This window comes from Bubalus bubalis, chromosome 17 (assembly GCF_019923935.1).
Source record: "Bubalus bubalis isolate 160015118507 breed Murrah chromosome 17, NDDB_SH_1, whole genome shotgun sequence".
Lineage (NCBI taxonomy): Eukaryota > Metazoa > Chordata > Mammalia > Artiodactyla > Bovidae > Bubalus > Bubalus bubalis.
In genome coordinates this window covers 64,954,512-64,972,259 of record NC_059173.1, presented here as the reverse complement: position 1 = coordinate 64,972,259, position 17,748 = coordinate 64,954,512, and the positions used below count along the sequence as shown (strand labels likewise).

At 35.2% G+C, this 17,748-nt stretch overlaps 1 protein-coding gene across 8 annotated transcripts in view; it reads left to right on the top strand.

Moving 5' to 3' along the window:
- Window positions 1-17,748, top strand: part of LRBA (LPS responsive beige-like anchor protein) — a 747,585-nt gene that overhangs the window by 565,072 nt on the left and 164,765 nt on the right. For all 8 annotated transcript variants that reach the window (XM_025267094.3, XM_044930515.2, XM_025267095.3 and 5 more), the window contains 2 exons: window positions 2,418-2,558; window positions 3,590-3,709. In XM_025267094.3, the coding sequence (XP_025122879.2) occupies window positions 2,418-2,558; window positions 3,590-3,709 (261 nt within the window). The remainder of the gene's footprint in view (window positions 1-2,417; window positions 2,559-3,589; window positions 3,710-17,748) is intronic.

Sequence of the window (17,748 nt, the reverse complement as noted above, 5' to 3'; positions counted from 1 at the left end):
ATTTTATTATGAAGCTGCTGAGGAAGCTGTGATATACAGCACTGTCATTACAGATCTATTGTTAGGACGGTTCCACAGTCTTCTTTGCACTGCCATTAATTTATAGCAGTAAACAATATGTAGCCTTCCAACTGCAGCAAAGCAGAATCTTTTAATGAGGTGGATGTTATTACCACAATAAATCAGCGCTTTCGCGTAATGTATAATTCAATGTGTGTATTCCCACTGTAACTTCTCTGAGTAAGCTGATAGTGTATCATTGTCATTGCACAGCTCCACTGGTCTTATTTTTTTTTTTAACCTTCTTTTATTTGGAGACTTCTTTTTTATATGTTTGCAAATAAATGTGGTATGTCTTGATAGCTGTCCTGTAGCAGGCTTCAGAAACCAACTGTAACAATAACAGCCAGAATCAATACTGTGGGTTCTACCTATATGGATCTCTGAACAGTGCCATTTTTTTTCAAATGCTAGTGAAATCAATCCTAATTGGTTTTAGCATTATATTCAAGAAACGTGATTCTATAACTATTGATTTTGGGGGTGTACTCATTTGGAGTGTAATAAAAATAGGAGCAGATAAAGTGAATACTTAATATGCTGCAGAATCATACAAACAGAGCATTGGTTTTATTTTTAATTCACATAATTTGTCTTCCAGTGATTTTATTTCTTCTTTCTTTCCTTTTGCATGGCTCAGTCTTCAGGGACAACAACGAAAATACATTTAAAGGCATTCCAAATTGATTCTGTAACAAAGATTTCTTGGAGTCGGTTCCATTTTTAACTGGCATAAATTTAGTAAATCAGACTTAATTCTTTTGTACAGAAACTAATGCTTTAAAAATGCCTTTTTAAATTGGTATACTGTGATACTGATTTAAAATAATAATCACCTAAAGGTTTTTTAAATTTTGCTTGTAAAGTAAAAAAATGGCTTAAAATAAAATGTCGATTAGAACTGTCCTATTGAAAGAGAATGAAAGGTACGAGCAATAAATTGCAGTTTTGAAAAAATAGTTACAATTTTAGAAAGATGGCCAAAATGATCATTTAAAATGTTGCTTAAAATTACTTTTTAACATGAAAAGCAGTTTTAAAACTCATTTAACTTTGTTTCATTTTCAATAGGATATTTCTGAATACATCTGTTTTAAAACCAGTATTTTAAATTTCAGCTTAATATTTCTCCCATAAATGGTCAGACATTTTCTTTCTCATATAAATGAGGAGTTGCTAATTGATAGGTTTTTATTAAAGAAAGTAATCTTGCATATTTCTTGGTGTATTGATATTTATATTTTACATAAAGAATAAAGATTTTCTGGAGATTGGATTATTTTATGAGAATGAACTGTTTCTTATTCTTTAAGGCCTTAAACCCCTTTGTGAATCTGGAAATCTCTTTGTATCTTCCTGAAGAAGATGTACATGTGCATGATCACACAAAATTTTGCTTTTGCCTTCTGTTTAGTGGAGTTCATGTATTCCCTGAATTACAACAGCAACAATAATGATACCAGCTAACACTTCTTAAGCTCTTATCTTACGCCAGTCAATATTCTGAGGGCTTATAGGCTATTGTTTTATTCAGACTTTACCCCAGTGCTAAAAGATTACCTTAAAAATAATAACATGCATTGAATATTGTCAGGCTTGGTTTGTCCCTCTATGTACTTACTCCTTTTATTTTCTGAAACAACCTTCTTACTGGGTACCATTATTACTCCAGTAAGCGCAGACTCTTCATCACTTGGCCATACTGCTTTGGGGACCTTGGCTGTAATGTATTGTTTTCCAGTACAAGCTCATATTCTGTCTAATATTCTATTTGTATTACATATTAAAATAATTTTTTCATACAGACATGTTTTTATCTTCTGAATTCTGGTTTTACTCATGCTAGTAGAAAATCCTAGATTTTCATTTAATCTCTTTTTTCATGCAGTCCCTTTCTTGCACTTCTCCTCACCCGCTACCTCCTCAAATTTTGTTCCATCTCCTCTCAGCATCTGTGATATGTTAATCCCTTAGCTTCAAGATTCTGTTTCTGGTTGTTGCTTCTGATGAATTAAGTAGGATTTTAGAGGTGCTTTCCAAAGTATCATATAGCTAATACTCACTTCACGTAATTATCTTTGTGAAAATGCTTGTTCTGGGCTGATTAAGGATTTTTATTCAAATGAAACCAACTTACTGAGAAATGACAGGTTTCTTCTCCCTTCACTTATATGTATATATTTAATGTGCATTGAAAGTTAAATTTACGTTGCCATCCACTCTGTGACTGTAACACTGCTTTAAATGGTATGTATTTTTAATTCACTTTCACACTTGCTAATAGGATAATGTTTGAAGAGATAAATAAAGGACAATTACCTTTATGTGGGTTTTTTTTTTCTCCTCTGTATTGGCAGCCAATAGGAGCTTTGAATCCAAAAAGAGCAGCATTCTTTGCAGAGCGTTACGAGTCCTGGGAAGATGATCAAGTTCCGAAGTTCCACTATGGTACTCATTACTCAACGGCAAGTTTTGTTCTTGCATGGCTGCTAAGAATAGTAAGTTCGATTTGAATAATAAACCATGGATAAGTAAATTCAATGTTGTGGAGAATATGCATTGATTAAAAATCATCAGCATCGTTTTTGAAGGGTGAAATTTTTTTCAGTGATTGAAGCCCTAATTATATAAATATCCCTGTATCCCATTTGGCCTGTATTGTACAACATGTTACTGTAGAATGGCCATAAAAATGTATCACCTGGAATTGCATGAATTTTTCCCTTAAATTTGCCTCTTCAAATGGTTGATAACTTACCAGACTCTGAATTGCAATGTATGTTATTTTCAAATGTAATCTATTAAAATAAAAACTAAGATTCCCTTAACACAGACATATATTCATATATCTTGAAAACTTCAGTTGCCCCAAGTGGAATAAGTGTGTTTATAAGTTACACCAAGACTGCCGTGTATTGATAACATATTGGTTAAGCCAGAAGTGTTTCTGTAAAATTGGAAGGTGATTCATCTACAAGAAGGTAATTTCTTTGGGAAAGCATTAGCAGCACATCATTAATTTAAGCTTGTTAGAAGGGTACAGGCAGACATAAATCCTAGAGGTAATTTATAGTGCTTAGCTAATTTCAAGCAATTATCCACTAATATGTGTTTAAGTGTTCTTTAACTATGAGGAGGCTTTTAAATCTTCCAAACATTTTTCTTTTCTTAATCATAAATTAAATATTGAACCATAACAATAGGGAAATTATATATTGGACTATTTCTTTGTACTATGAAGAAAAATGCAGTCTTAGTTTATGTCTGAATGTTATTAATAAATTGTTCTTGGAAAGAAAAGGAGTCTGAAAAATATTGAAAATACCAAATTTTGGAAATACTTCTTCTGAAACAATTTGAGAACCTTAATGTAATAGTTTAGGTATAATTCTCAGTCTGTGCCTAGGACATAATACTGGCTATTGTCTATTTATCATTAATGTATTTAAATATAAAGATTTATAAAACCACGTTTTTATCCATGAGGAAACATATGGATATGGAGTTTATAAATTGCTTATTTTTTTAGGAACCCTTCACAACTTATTTCCTAAATTTACAAGGAGGGAAATTTGATCATGCAGATCGAACGTTTTCCTCAATTTCCAGAGCTTGGCGAAACAGTCAGCGTGATACATCGGATATTAAGGTACAAAAATGTTTCATTTTACAGTTGTTATTTCCAGTGTGTTTCTTGCTGAATGAATTTCTCTCTTGCAGTACAGCCTTATTTACTAAAGATGAGCCTCAAAGGATGAGACCTTAGTTAAATGGTCCAGAACTACTGTAAACGATTTCTCTCTATCTCCTGTCTGTTTTAGTCAGTCTTAATGTCTCCTCTTTCTCTCTAATTGTGGAACAGTTGTTTGCCTTCCTTCTGGGAATCTTTTTTAAAGGAAGAATACAGTAGTATGTATGTAAGGCAGCATGCTCAGTGGAATTCCAAAATCAATGAATAAAATTAATACAATCAGAAAAATACTGTGAGAAAGATGTCAGACTCTTAACAAGTTTCATTTGGCTTCAGCAATTTCCTGTCTCTGTTCTTAAGGTAATTGTATTTTACCTGCTGCTGGTTCTAAATGCATAGCTGACTCTGCTTGGTATGGAATTGCATTTAATTATTATATACAGGAAATGAGTTCCTCTATCTATATGTATGTTCAGTACTATAAAAAGATAAAAAACTCGGCACAGTCGCTAATATAACACTTATTTTTGCTTCTAACCTCAGAAGTACTGTATTTTATTTCCGTGACATAGTGTTCTTTCTGAAAGATACTGTGTATATGCAGTTGAGTAAAATGAGATTTGTCTATAGTTGTGAAGTTCCTTATGGTGTCATAAAGAACTGTGACTTTTATATAAATAATTACATGTATACTTATATGATAAGTAATATGAGAAATATCTGGGTTTAAAGAAGAAAAGTTGCATTACTTATGTTTATGTTACTATAGAGTACTTTTAAAAATTTCATTAAAATGATAATTTCATCTTACTTTTAGGTGTGTTACATTACAGTCTATAAAAATGTGTTCACATACTGTATCTTACCATAGAGTATAACATTTGCTTATATCCAGGGTATTTTATTGAAGAAGATTCATCATATGCAGAAATAATCTTTTATATTGGAACATCTATAGAAATTTTTGATATCACAAATAATGTACTCTGAAATTATATATCATATTCCTCAAGAATCATTAATGGATAACTAGATAATTATCAATGGATAATTAGGTAGCAATTAATCAGAATAGTTAACAGATTTAATAATTGTTTCTATTTCTAATCTCAAAGCTATGTCATTACTGAGCTTTTTGAGACATAATGAGAGATACAGACATATGAAAACATTGATAAGACTGACTTGCTGTTAATCAAACTGAAGACTTAAGGAAAAATTTTTCTAAATTTCTAAATTTTTTTTTTAACATCTCATGACCAAATTATAACCTCATACTTAAGTTTGGTAATAGAAATGTAAACAAGAATGAAATCATAAATTTGAATTCTTTTCTACTCCGTAACAGAGATAGTGGATATTTTCAAATTTCTACCTCTCTGTAGTAGACATTCCTACTTAATGCTTTTTTGGAAAGGAGATATGTGATCAATATTTGTAGTTTTATTGTCTCTATCTCCTAAATCTTGGCCTTTTTCTCTGATGTTTCTTTAATTAGTGCATGTCTAGTTCCATTTTTCCAAAGGTTTTCTTTAAAATACCTCACTTGTAATAAAAAATAAATCCACACAAAAAAGCTATAGCATTAAAAAACAAGTCCCCCCAAACCATATGAACTTTACCCTTCTCTTTCCTTATTTTTCTCCTTACTCGTGTTTCTTCACAAATAATGACTCAAATCCATTTTGCTTCTGTTTGAATGTCCCAGCAGACTTTGATAAAAACAGCCCCAATTACTAAAAAACTAGTAGAATTTCAGCTCTTGCTATTGTGCTTCTTGACTTTTAGCTCCCTAGCCTAGTTATGTAGGGCATCTAAATGAAGAAGTAGAGCACAAGGTTCAGGGAAACGTTGTGTGTGTGTGTGTGTTTTAATGTGTACTATTTATTTTTTCAAGTCTTTGCTGAATTTGTTATAATATTGCTTCTGTTTTATATTGTGGTTTTTTAGCCATGGAGCATGTGGGATCTTAACTCCCCAACCAGGGATCAAACCCACACCCCCTGCTTTGGGAGGCAGACTCTTAACTGCTGGACCACCATGGGAATCCTGGGAAAAGTTTTTTAAAAAGTAGAAGAATTAAAAATTCCAAGTGTAAAGTTGATGGGAGCCTGGTTAGAAATACTGTTTTATATTTAACTACCGTGTCCTTATGTTCAGATGCACAGGAATTTTCTTCAGGACTGCCTTGGGTGAAACCCAAGGGTGAAACTTGCTCTTCTAACCAATATGTATGTTTTTCTAATTTTCTTTTCTTTTTTCTTTTTAAACCATAAAATATCTGTGAGGTAGATAGGACATTGATAAATTACTCCATTTTCTATATTGATAACCAGGTAATTTGAACCAGTAACTTAGTATACTTCCAAATGTAATTATTTGTAAAGTATACAATGTATGGTTACATAGGTTATATTAATAGGCTGTTTAAAGAGCCTCCTTATAGTTGGTCCTTCTGTAATTGAAGAGGGATTTAATCTTGTCTCTTTTTATATTTTACTTTTTGATCTTGCCTCTTCATGTTGCATTCTAGTACTTTACAAAACATATTAAATTATTACAATTAATGTGTAAGAATGAATATTAAGAAAGCACATTTAAATCCCTATGATGGTATAAACATTTCATTAAGATACGATGTTGTATTTCAGATGGAATCATATTAATTATAGTCTGATCTTTATTTATCTTGTCTTGTTAGAGTTTTTAGAAATACCAAGGGATATGTTAAATAGTAAAGAGAGGATAGTGAAGTATGTGAGTGGGTGGTAGGAATCACTGTACTGAGTGGACTCTAAAGTATACCTTGCTGGGTTAATATACATTCTCTGATGTTTCCGTGAGGTTTTATAAAAATGAAGTATTGTGATGGTTTATTTAAAGTTTTTCATAAAAAAGAATAACATGATAACATTTCTGGTACTTAACTCTTTTTGCTAAAGGGGAACTATCACTATAATATCTTAGGGTTCCTATTTCTTGCATTATGCTAATACTCATTTGTTTTACTGAAAAATAAAGGCTACTCCTAAGAAATAAAGATTCAAATACTCCTTTTTATTTCAGAGAAGAAAGAGACATTATTAGATTTTACTGAAGCAGTCTTTCACTTTTAGCATGTTTAACCATTTTTAAATTGGAGATATCTTTTGTATTTCTATGCATCATTGGTGGATCCATTTCAGATCTGACCCTCAGTGATACTTTTTATTCCATTTGGATAAAAAGTTCGAAAGTGTTGATCAGTTCTCTAGGCTTACCACACTGTCCAATAGAAATGTAACATCAATCATAATTATGATCACATATGTAATTGTAGATTTTCTTGTAGTCACATGTTAAAAAGTCAAAAGGACCATGTGAAATTGATTTTAAGAATATATTCAACCTGATACACCCAAAATATTTTTATTTCAACATGTAATCAATATAAAAGTATTAATTAGATATTTTGCATTCTTTTTTTTATACTAAGTCTTCTTTGAGATCTGGTGTGTGTTTTATATTTACAGCAGGTCTGTCCTTGGACTAACCATATTTCAAGTGTTTAATGACCACTGTTGTTAGTGCCTTCTCCACTGGGCAGTGCAAACTTAGGGCATTGTTTCGGCATCACACTGAGAGATAGCTTTCTGCTTGTAGAAGGAAGATTTCCTTCATCCTCTTTGAGCAATGATGTTTCTGATGGTGTACTCCATCGAAATATTAACTGACAGGTAGTGGCATTAGTAGCTAGTCTTGAGGGCTGAAACAGAAAGTGCTAAAATTGGTTTGGAAAATCATCTCTGGGATAAATAATAATTTAAAATCTCGCAGCAAGAGCTTGTGTTTCAAGTCTTAAAAAAACACTTAAGTTTAGAATCTGAGGTGCAAAATAGATTACTGTCTTCAGCCTAAACCATTATGACCAGATTTTGTGGAGCAACTAAGACTCGTAAAGCTTGCATGAATTTCGTAAGGCAATCACATCTAAACATTTAGGCAGAAAGCTAAGCTTTTCTAGGTAGTTCATTGCCACTGATTTCCCTCCCTCTCTCCAGGCAGCATACTCATTTCAGGCACTTTTAGTGTCAATAGATTTAATGTAATGATTAAATACCATCTGACTTGCTGCAGTTTGAAATCCTTTTCTTCTCTCCTATAGAAATGATTGACACATCAGGACTGGAAAGGGGAAGGAGTCATAAATGTCACTTAGGTTCATTGTTTCAGAGTGGGAACAGGAGATTAAATGGAGATTATTGGTGACACTTTTCTAGAAGCTCAGAATTTAGTATCAAAATATATCTTAAAATAACCTGTGCTAAAAGTTAGTAGTAGAATAAGAAGTCTGGTGGAATCCTAAGACAGCATTTATGTTTCAAGTTTTTATTTTGAAGTTTATGTCCCGGTTGTGATACAGCACCAAATGAGACAGAGTTGCCTCCAGGAAATTTTTGCACTAAAGGGAGCGCTGACAATAAGAGCATTCCAGCAGTTCAGTGTGATACAGGCTCTGTGCTTCATGGAGACGAGATCGGAAGTGAAGAGAAGGGCGAGGAAAGAGGAAATGCACGGCCTATGGTGAGGTGTCGGAAGTGAAGAGAAGGGAGAGGAAAGAGGAAATCCATGGCCTATGGTGAGGTGTCGGAAGTGAAGAGAAGGGCGAGGAAAGAGGAAATCCATGGCCTATGGTGAGGTGTCAGAAGTGAAGAGAAGGGCGAGGAAAGAGGAAATCCACGGCCTATGGTGAGGTGCCTCATAAGCTGTGGTAAAGAGGTTGGACTTTATCCCGGGGGTAGCAGGGGAATGCTGGAAAGCCTCAAGCAGAAGGGCCGTGGTGGTTTGGGTGATCACTGTGATTGGTGTTTGAACATGTATTACACCATGAGCAGGAGTGGAAGCAGTAAGTAAGCTGTTAAAGTAATGGGATGAGAGGCCGTGGAGGCTCAACTCAAGTCACGGCAATGTTACTAGAGAAATGTGGGTGAATTTGAGATATATTTAAAAGGTGAGAACTGTTAGGATTTGATGACTGACTTTGTCTCCTAAGATGAGAGAGAAATTAAGTTTGACTTGGACATGTATGTAGAGAATTTAGTTTGGGAGTAGTTCCCTAACTGCTAGCTCCCGACCTTCAGTCAGAAAACTTCCCATGACAGGTGAATACAACTCCCCCCAAACACATTTAGTTAAGCCAGTATTTATTGATAATTTCATCATATACAAATATGTATGATAGTACAGAGTGTTTAGGATTAAAAGGATAAAATAAATGGTTCTTTATGTCACATATCTCCAAGTGAGAACAACAGATATACATAAAACTATGTTTTAATACAAGCTAGACAGTTATAAGTACTATAATAAGATATAAACAAAATGGAATTAATTCTTCCTGGAAGAAGTGGGCTGTGATGACTTCATAGGGTAAGTGGTATTCGAGGTGTATCTTAAAGGTTGTGAGAGAGTCTTCTATCTCCAAGATTTACATCTCTCACATGTACCTTTCTCCTGATACCTGACTTGCTCCTCAGCATCGCGCTCTCATGTATAACACATTCAGAACCAAATTCCTGATCTTCATTCCCTTAAACCTGCTCTTCTCAGCCTTCCCCTTCTTAGTAAATGGTTTCCTGGTTGTGAGTAAAAGCTAGAGTCCTTACAGTGTAAGACACTACAGTGGCTACCCCTCCCCTCCAAAATCCTGTTACACCTTGACCACTTTGTACCATTTGCCCCCTTGTCCACTCTATTTTAGCCAAATAGGCCCTCCTAGCTATTCCTCACAAACTCCACCTCAGAGCATTAGCTTTTTGTTTCACCTGAAAACCCCCTGCAGATACCCTTATGGATGAATTTCTTCAGCCATTTCAAGTCTTTGCTCAGGTATCACTTTCTTTTTTTATTATTATTATTATTTTTTACTTTACAATATTGTATTGGTTTTGCCATATATAAACATGAATTCGCCACGGGTGTACATGTGTTCCCCATCCTGAACCCCCCTTCCAACTCCCTCCCCCCAAGCCTACTCCTGTTTTGGTGGCTTTGCATGTAATGTTTTCTCTGCCACAACCATTTTTCCTATTTATTTATTTAGTTTTCATTCAGGTCTCTGCTCATATGTCACCTCCTCAAAGTGGACTTTCCTGAACTCTCTCTCTAAAATAACACTGCCCAACCACCATCATTTTCTATCCCTTTATCTTGCCTTTTTTTTTTTTAATATAATACTTGCCACCATTTGACATGATACGTGCATTAGTTTGTTTATTTCATGTCTCCATAGCTAGAGCTCTGTGAATGTGGGGACTTTCTGTTTTGTTCACTTGGTAACCTCAGCATTTAGAACAATGCCTTGCATTTAGTTAGAAATCAATAAATATTGGTCAAATGAATGAATGAGTAGATATAAATATATCAGGAAAAGAGGCATCAGTGAAAAAGCCTGGAATAGATAGGTCATTTGAGGAGAAAACGGAGAGTGTCTGGCCATTTCCAGCAGAAGGGCACAGCAAAATCCAATGGGTACGTACTTCACTGGGCTCCTGACATCTCATATTTTAGGTTGGGCTTATTTCTACACAGGAGAACCGGTAGCTGAATATCATCTGCTGACCAAGAGTTGTTAATACTCCAGTTCCCTACAGTTTTACAATTAACTCACACTGAGTTTTAACTCACATAGCTTTACAAAAGAAGTCCATAATGGCATCCTGCTACTGATTGTATCTTGGATATTCAATTTAAAAATCTATTTTATAACTTTTTGTGTATCATTAGTGATGAATGCAAAATTTTGTTGTTATGAAATCAGTAAGATCAGTACAGCATATTCCATACTTAAAATTAAATAGAACGTGATTAAATCCTAGGAGTTTACTAAATAGTATTTTAAAAATAAATGGCCATCAGTAACATACAGAATTGGTTTTAGTTTTAATAACCCTTAAAGGTATTAAATGTGTATCTGTTCATTAGAAGTAATAATACAAAATAGAGATGATCAGAAAATAGTTTTGTGTGTGTGTGCTGTGAGATTTGTTAAACATGAGACCTTTGACTTGCCCTCCACTACTTCAGAAACCCCAGGGGCTGTGATCTGAAGATAAGTTAGGGTTTTTTTCTCCTCTATCAGCGTGTCTTCTACCATAATACATTCCACAGATGCTGATAGTATCAGCGTTAGAGCCATTTATAAGAAAATGTTTAGCTACAGTTAGTAGAACATAATTGCTGGATATGTGTTTCTTGAAGTATTTGTTAAGAGAAAAAGCTTAAGTTAGGATGACTTGATAGTTTTATTTTCTTCATCTATTCTTCCTATTTTCAAACAAACTTTTAAATAATTCAGAATGTTAATAATGCTAAAAGAAAGTAAAATTAAAATCTTGCCATTTCTGTACATCCTTTGTGTGTTTCTGGCACAGGTATCTCCTTTCCTCCTTCTCTTCTGCCTTCCCTCCGTCCCTCTTCTTCTTGCTATCTGTTCATTCTGCCTCTTCCTTCTCCCTCCCTCTGCCTCCCCCTCTCTTTTTTCTTCCTTTTCTCTCCCCCTCTCCCTCTCTTTCTCTCTTCCTTCTCTCTGTTCTTTTGGCAGTCTCTCTCTTGCAATCTCTCTGTGTTTCACATCCACATTAGAGAGAGCTCAAGCTGTCTTACTTCTCTTGTAACAATGTAGAACACTCACACTCTAACTGAACTGTATTTGTGTTCATCCTTGTTTTTGTACAGAACTTACAGATTTATTAATTTAACCAAATCTTTCTAACCCTTTTCTTTTTCATACATCAGTAAGTTAAATGATATACCTATGTACTAATATTTTTTTGGTATTGAACTTTGTACTCTTGTGTCTACAATGAACCATTTTTTTTGTTGTTCTTATTATCCTTTGACAAAAAGTACTTGAGAAACTGAATATTTTTCTTCTTATGCTACTTACATACTGAGCAGAAAAACATTTTTTTAAACACTTAGAAAATGTTCCTATCTTCCTAAATTATAAAAATGTACACAGGTCAGCTGTAGTTTGTTTTTTGAATTAGTGATCTTATATTTTTGTTCAGTGGAAAAATATAAATTGTTCATTAATATATTTTAGATACTAGTGTTAACTGTTCTTCCCCATACCTAAAGCAATATGTATGTATTTTATAACTTGCTCCAGAAAAGATTTCCGGTGGACATTCTGTTTCCATCTTCTGGCAGTCAGTGCTTTCCTATTATTTGCATCATAATGACCATTATCTCTCCCCAAATTACACTGTTCTGGAAGATAGGCGTCTGAAACAGCAAAAGATACAGCGAAGATGTCCAGTCCAAATCTGCAGGTGAAGAAACGTGTTTGAAAGCAGGAAAGTGCTATAAAGTATTGAGAGTATCATCATAAAATGAGGCATGTGAAGCTGTGCTGCCATTATTATGAAAAATAAATAAATCTGTTCTAAATGTGATGGCTATTTAGTAGGAACTATTTTCTCCAATACTTTTGTGGTCATATTTACTTTTACAAGTAAATATTGTTAAATGGCCCTTAGGATTATGTTAAATGCTTTTAAGAATGTCTGTCATCATTGAGTTACCTGTTGGCTTTAAGAATCAGACAGGCAAGTCTCTAATTTAGGATTGTTATCAGGGCACATTAATGATGATAATAATAATAGTAAGGTCTTTTGTGCTTGTAGAATTCTGTATTATCTCATATTAGCCTCACAATAACCCTGTGCTTTAGAAATGGCCCTTGAGCTAACTAAGGCTGCCCTGGTGGCTCAGGCGGTAAAGAATCTGCCAGCAGTGTGGGAGACACAGGTTTGATGCCTGGTTTGGGAACATCCTCCAGAGAAGGGAATGGCAATCCACTCCAGTGTACTTGCCAAGAGAATTCCATGGACACAGGAGCCTGGTGGGCTACAGTTCATGGGGTTGCAAAGAGTCAGACCCTACTGAGTGACTACACTTTCAAGGGTTAGAAAAGTTAAATTAAAACCATGTGACCAGTAAGTAGAATAGACAATATATAATCTAAAATTTTGCTTTCATATCTTTTTTTTTACCATCAGTATCCCCAAAGCACTATACATTAAATTAGTTACCATGCTGTCATGTTTGTATTTGACTTGTCAGGATTTCATATTGTAACAAAAAGGAAAAAAAAATATTTTACTTTAGTTGTGAAGTAGCATCTTTGTTCTTATTTCAGTTTCGATTTCTTTGGATTAAAAGACGAGTATTTGTCATGGTTGCCCGGGTGTGATTGAAGTGATGGTTTTAATTCAATGGATAGAATTGGTGACTATTAGAAGGCGAATCGTACAGCCTTGCTGCAGAGGCCATTCATATCAATGCGGATCGTACCTTAGTAAAGAAAACCAAACACATGTGTGGTCACAACCAATCCTTGTCATCATGCCATGAAAGCCTGGGGATTTGTGATCAAAGCAATGGGCTTATCCTTAACTGTGGTATAACCTCTGGTTGAACCTTTCAAACTTTTATTTTAAGAGATGATACACTACGTTTTGACCATGTTACTTACCTCTAAGACCTATCCACCTAATTAAGTGAAAGAGATTAAAATTATTGTCAGCAAGTCAAAAGAAAATGTGAATTGTAAATACCTCTGTCTTCTGTCAGTGTTGTTTACTTATCATTTTCCACTGATGTTTTAAAGAATTGCTGAACATGTGTTTTTTATCCAAAGCTGAATGTTCTGTTCTGATGAATATAAAACATACTTCACTTTGTAAATGTACGTTAGAAGTATTAGAGAGACATAATCTTTGACTGTGTCACTAAATTTCATCTGTCAAAGGAGATAATTCTGAACTGTAATATTTAGTGTTATATCAAGGCATGGTTCTTAGAAAGATGCTTTTAGGATTTAGATGGAATTCTGCATGTAACTTGAATGCCATTATCATCCATAGTAAAATTTAGACAGTATATACTTACTTGTTTCTTTGGTTAGATGTTGGTGTACCTCAGCTGAGGTCAGCTGTTTATTTCCTATTACGAGGATATTCAACTTTCATCAACTGATTTACTTTTGCAGCTCTCCTTATAGTGAGATTATAATATGTTTTCAGTATATATATATACACACTTACTTTTTTACTCAATTGTCTTTAATTGATGATGTCTTTTATACTATATTAGATACTTCATAATCTTTCTTCTCAGTTTTAATTTACTGGAAATGTGTCCATTTTTAAATTATCTCCTGTTCCATGTATATAGTCCTCTCCAAACCAACTGAATAGTTCTTCATTGATCGTTGAAAACAAATGATATATGCATGTTTCAATATTTGTACCTCTTCTTAAGATAGTCTGCTTGTCAGAACTGTTCTTGTCTTTCCCCTCTGCTATTTATCTTTGATTGTAACTACCATTCTTCAACAGGTTTTTACTGAATATCTAAATGTGCCACTTACTCTGTCTAGACTTTAGAGGTATAGCAAGACACATAAGTCCTTAATCTCCTGGAGCTGTCAATTAGAGGGAGCAATATAGTTTGATGAGTGTTATATTATGAACGGAGAAGGCAATGGCACCCCACTCCAGTACTCTTGCCTGGAAAATCCCATGGATGGAGGAGCCTGGAAGGCTGCAGTCCATGGGGTCGCGGAAAGTCGGACACGACTGAGCGATTTCACTTTCACTTTTCACTTTCACGCATTGGAGAAGGAAATGGCAACCCACTCCAGTGTTCTTGCCTGGAGAATCCCAGGGACGGGGGAGCCTGTTGGGCTGCCATCTGTGGGGTCGCACAGAGTCAGACATGACTGAAGTGACTTCACATATTATGAAAGTACAGTATATTATGTTCTTCTCCCCACAACTTTCTCTGACAACCCCAACTTCTAGGCATCCTTTTTTCTTTTGAATGTCTAGAAGGCTGTTTGTTTGTGTTTATAACCAGTTTACTCCCAATTAATATATCCTTTCACTGTTTAGGAATTTACATCTGTGATCTGTAGAGGGGAAGTAACACTTATGTCTCCATATCCCAGATCCTAACACACTTCTTTGTAGAGTAAAAATGAAGTGAATCTCTTTGTGATTGTGATTGCTGTATAACACTTCATATCTATCTAATGCTTATATCAAAGAATATCAAAGAATCAAGTAACGGGAACTTTTAAAAAGTTTTACTCTGCTCATAGCGAGTTCTGTCATTTTGTTTCCTAGAAATAATTGTGAGTGAATATATTGGTACCTTTTTATTATTTAAATACAGTTGACTCTTGAACAACATAGGTTTGAACTGCATGGGTCCACTTATCTCTGGATTTTTTTCAATAGTCCCTGTCCAGGATTGGTTGAATCCATGGATTCAGAACCACCCATGCAGGATACAGAGGAACTGCAGATATGAAGTGGCAGTTTTTGACTGGGTGGAGGGTTGTTGTTGTTCAGTTGCTAAGTCATGTCCTGCTCTCTGCGACCCCATAAACTTCTAAGCACGCCAGACTTCCCTGTCCTTCACTGTGTCCCTGAGTTTGCTCAGATTCGTGTATATTGAGTCAGTGATGCTATCCAACCATCTCATCCTCTGTCGCCGCCTTCTTCTCTTGCTCTCAGTCTTTCCCAGCATCAGGGTCTTTTCCAGTGAGCCGGCTTAAAATACTGGAACTTCAGCATCAGACCTTCAGTGAATATTCAGGGTTGATTTCCTTTTAGGCTGGATCTCCTTGCCGTCTAAAGGACTCTCAAGAGTCTTCTCCAACACCACAGCGCAGAAGCACCAGTTGTTCAGCACTCAGCCTTCTTTATGGTCCAACTCTCACATCCATACATTACTACTGGAAAATATGTAGCTTTTACTATATGGACTTTTGTCGGCAGGGTAATGTCTCTGCTTTATAATATACTGTCTAGGTTTGTCATAGCTATTCTTCCAAGGAGCAAGCATCTTTTAATTTTGTGGCTGCAGTCATCATCTGCATTGATTTTGGAGCCCAAGAAAATGAAATCTGACACTGTTTCCACATTTTCCCCATCTATTTGCCATGAAGTGATAGGACTGGATGCCATGATCTTCGTTTTTTGAATATTGAGTTTTAAGCCAGCTTTCTCCCTCTCCTATTTCACCTTCATCATAAATCTCTCTTTAGTTCCTCTTTACTTTCTGTCATTAAAGTGGTATTATCTGCATATCTGAGGTTGTTGATATTTCTCCCAGCTTGTGATTCATCCACCCCGGCATTTCGCATGATATACTCTGCATATAAGTTAAATGTGTTTTCCAAGGATCAACTGTATAAATTTGAGTCCGTAACCACTAACTCAAGTATATAAGAAATGTCCTCATTTGAGTTCAGATCTTCATATCTGGCTGGTAGGAAATGTAGTCACAGTCATTAGATGGTTAGGACAAAGGCCTCCTTTCCCAAGGCTTGAATGAGATACAGGATTATGTGGAACCTAAAAAAATTGGCTTTCACACATCTTCAGCTCATCTTTTTCACTAGTAATATATCCTCATTGTCTAGGATGTATGGTCTTTTGGAAGCTGGCAGCTCTGCTGGTTATCCAAGCTTGAGTTAAACATTTGCTGATGCCAGAAGCCCTGGTGCCAAGTGACTGGCTTACCTAAGGGCACCATCATGGAGCATGTGTGCAGGTGGGCGGATTGTCCTCTGTGTAAGGGGGCTTGACCGAAGGAAAGAAGAGAAGCCCAAATCTACCTATACTACACTCACCAAACTGAGTTCTCTTGTGACTGAATTAGCCCTGAAAGATTGCTTTTTTTCTAATTTATATAGGGGCACCATATGGACAAGCTGCAATCCTGATCACTACTTACCATCCCCTAGGTGCCAGACTAGCCTCTCTATCCCCTCCCCTTCTCCTCTGGCTGACAGAACACTGACTACCAATTTTGAGAAACCTGATTCCCTAATTCTGGGGGAAATCTCTCTTCTCCTTGATTTCTGTCTTTTAAAAGATACTCACCCTTGACACTACTTCTCCTGGGCATTTTACATAGTCTCCTGTTTGCTTAGACTTTCACAAAAGACAGAAAAAAAAGGATGTTTTCAGGAGGCCTCTCCTCTGGACCCTGCAAATATTCTGGAAATGCCTGAAATTTCAAATGTCTTGAAATTGGAAGGATGTATGGAGTGGGAGATTGAGGAGTAAAAAGTAAAGACGCATAACACAGAATTCCCATCCCAATACATTTCAAGTGAAATATTAAGCCTAATTTTTATTTGACTTATATTTTTTTGTTTAATCGTTTGTTTTGTATTGGGGTATAGGCAGTTAACAAACACTGTGGTGAAAGTTTCAGGTGAACAGCGAAAGGACTTAGCCATACATATACATGTATGCATTCCCCCTCAAAGCCCCCTCCCATCCAGCCTGCTGCGTAACAGTGAACAGAGTTCCATTAATTTTTAATTGATAAAGTTTACAATTTTAATTTTGAGCATCTTTATAGCATCCTTTATACAAAATGTATAGGGTATCTATCTTTAGTAGGAAATCACAAATAAAGTCTATGGTAATTATGGAAACTGATAAGTTTTTACCTTCCTCGCAGCCTTATAACAATGATACAACTGAAAGTTTAACATGGGCCAGTCATATCTTTTATTAAAATTTTCTTGTTTGTTTTATATGTAATTTTGCTCTATTTTATTTGAGATAAATTAACTGAATTTACATTTAGGGTAAGGGCTTCCCTGGTGGTTCAGATGGTAAAGAATCTACCTGCAAGACAGGTTCGATCCCTGGGTTGGGAAGGTCCTCTGGAGAAGGAAATGGCAACCCACTCCAGTTTTCTTGCTTGGAGAATTCCATGGACAGAGGAGCCTGGTGGGCTGCATAATAAACTAATATGTTTAAATAAAATGGGCCAGGAACAAAATATATTTCTGTTAATTGAATTTAGAACTTGTAAAAGAACCAATGAAGAGCATTTATCTTCTGAGCAAATACATTTTTGTCAGTTTATTTAACTAAATAAAATGAGAGATGTAGAAGATAGGAAAAAACATTAAAAAATCA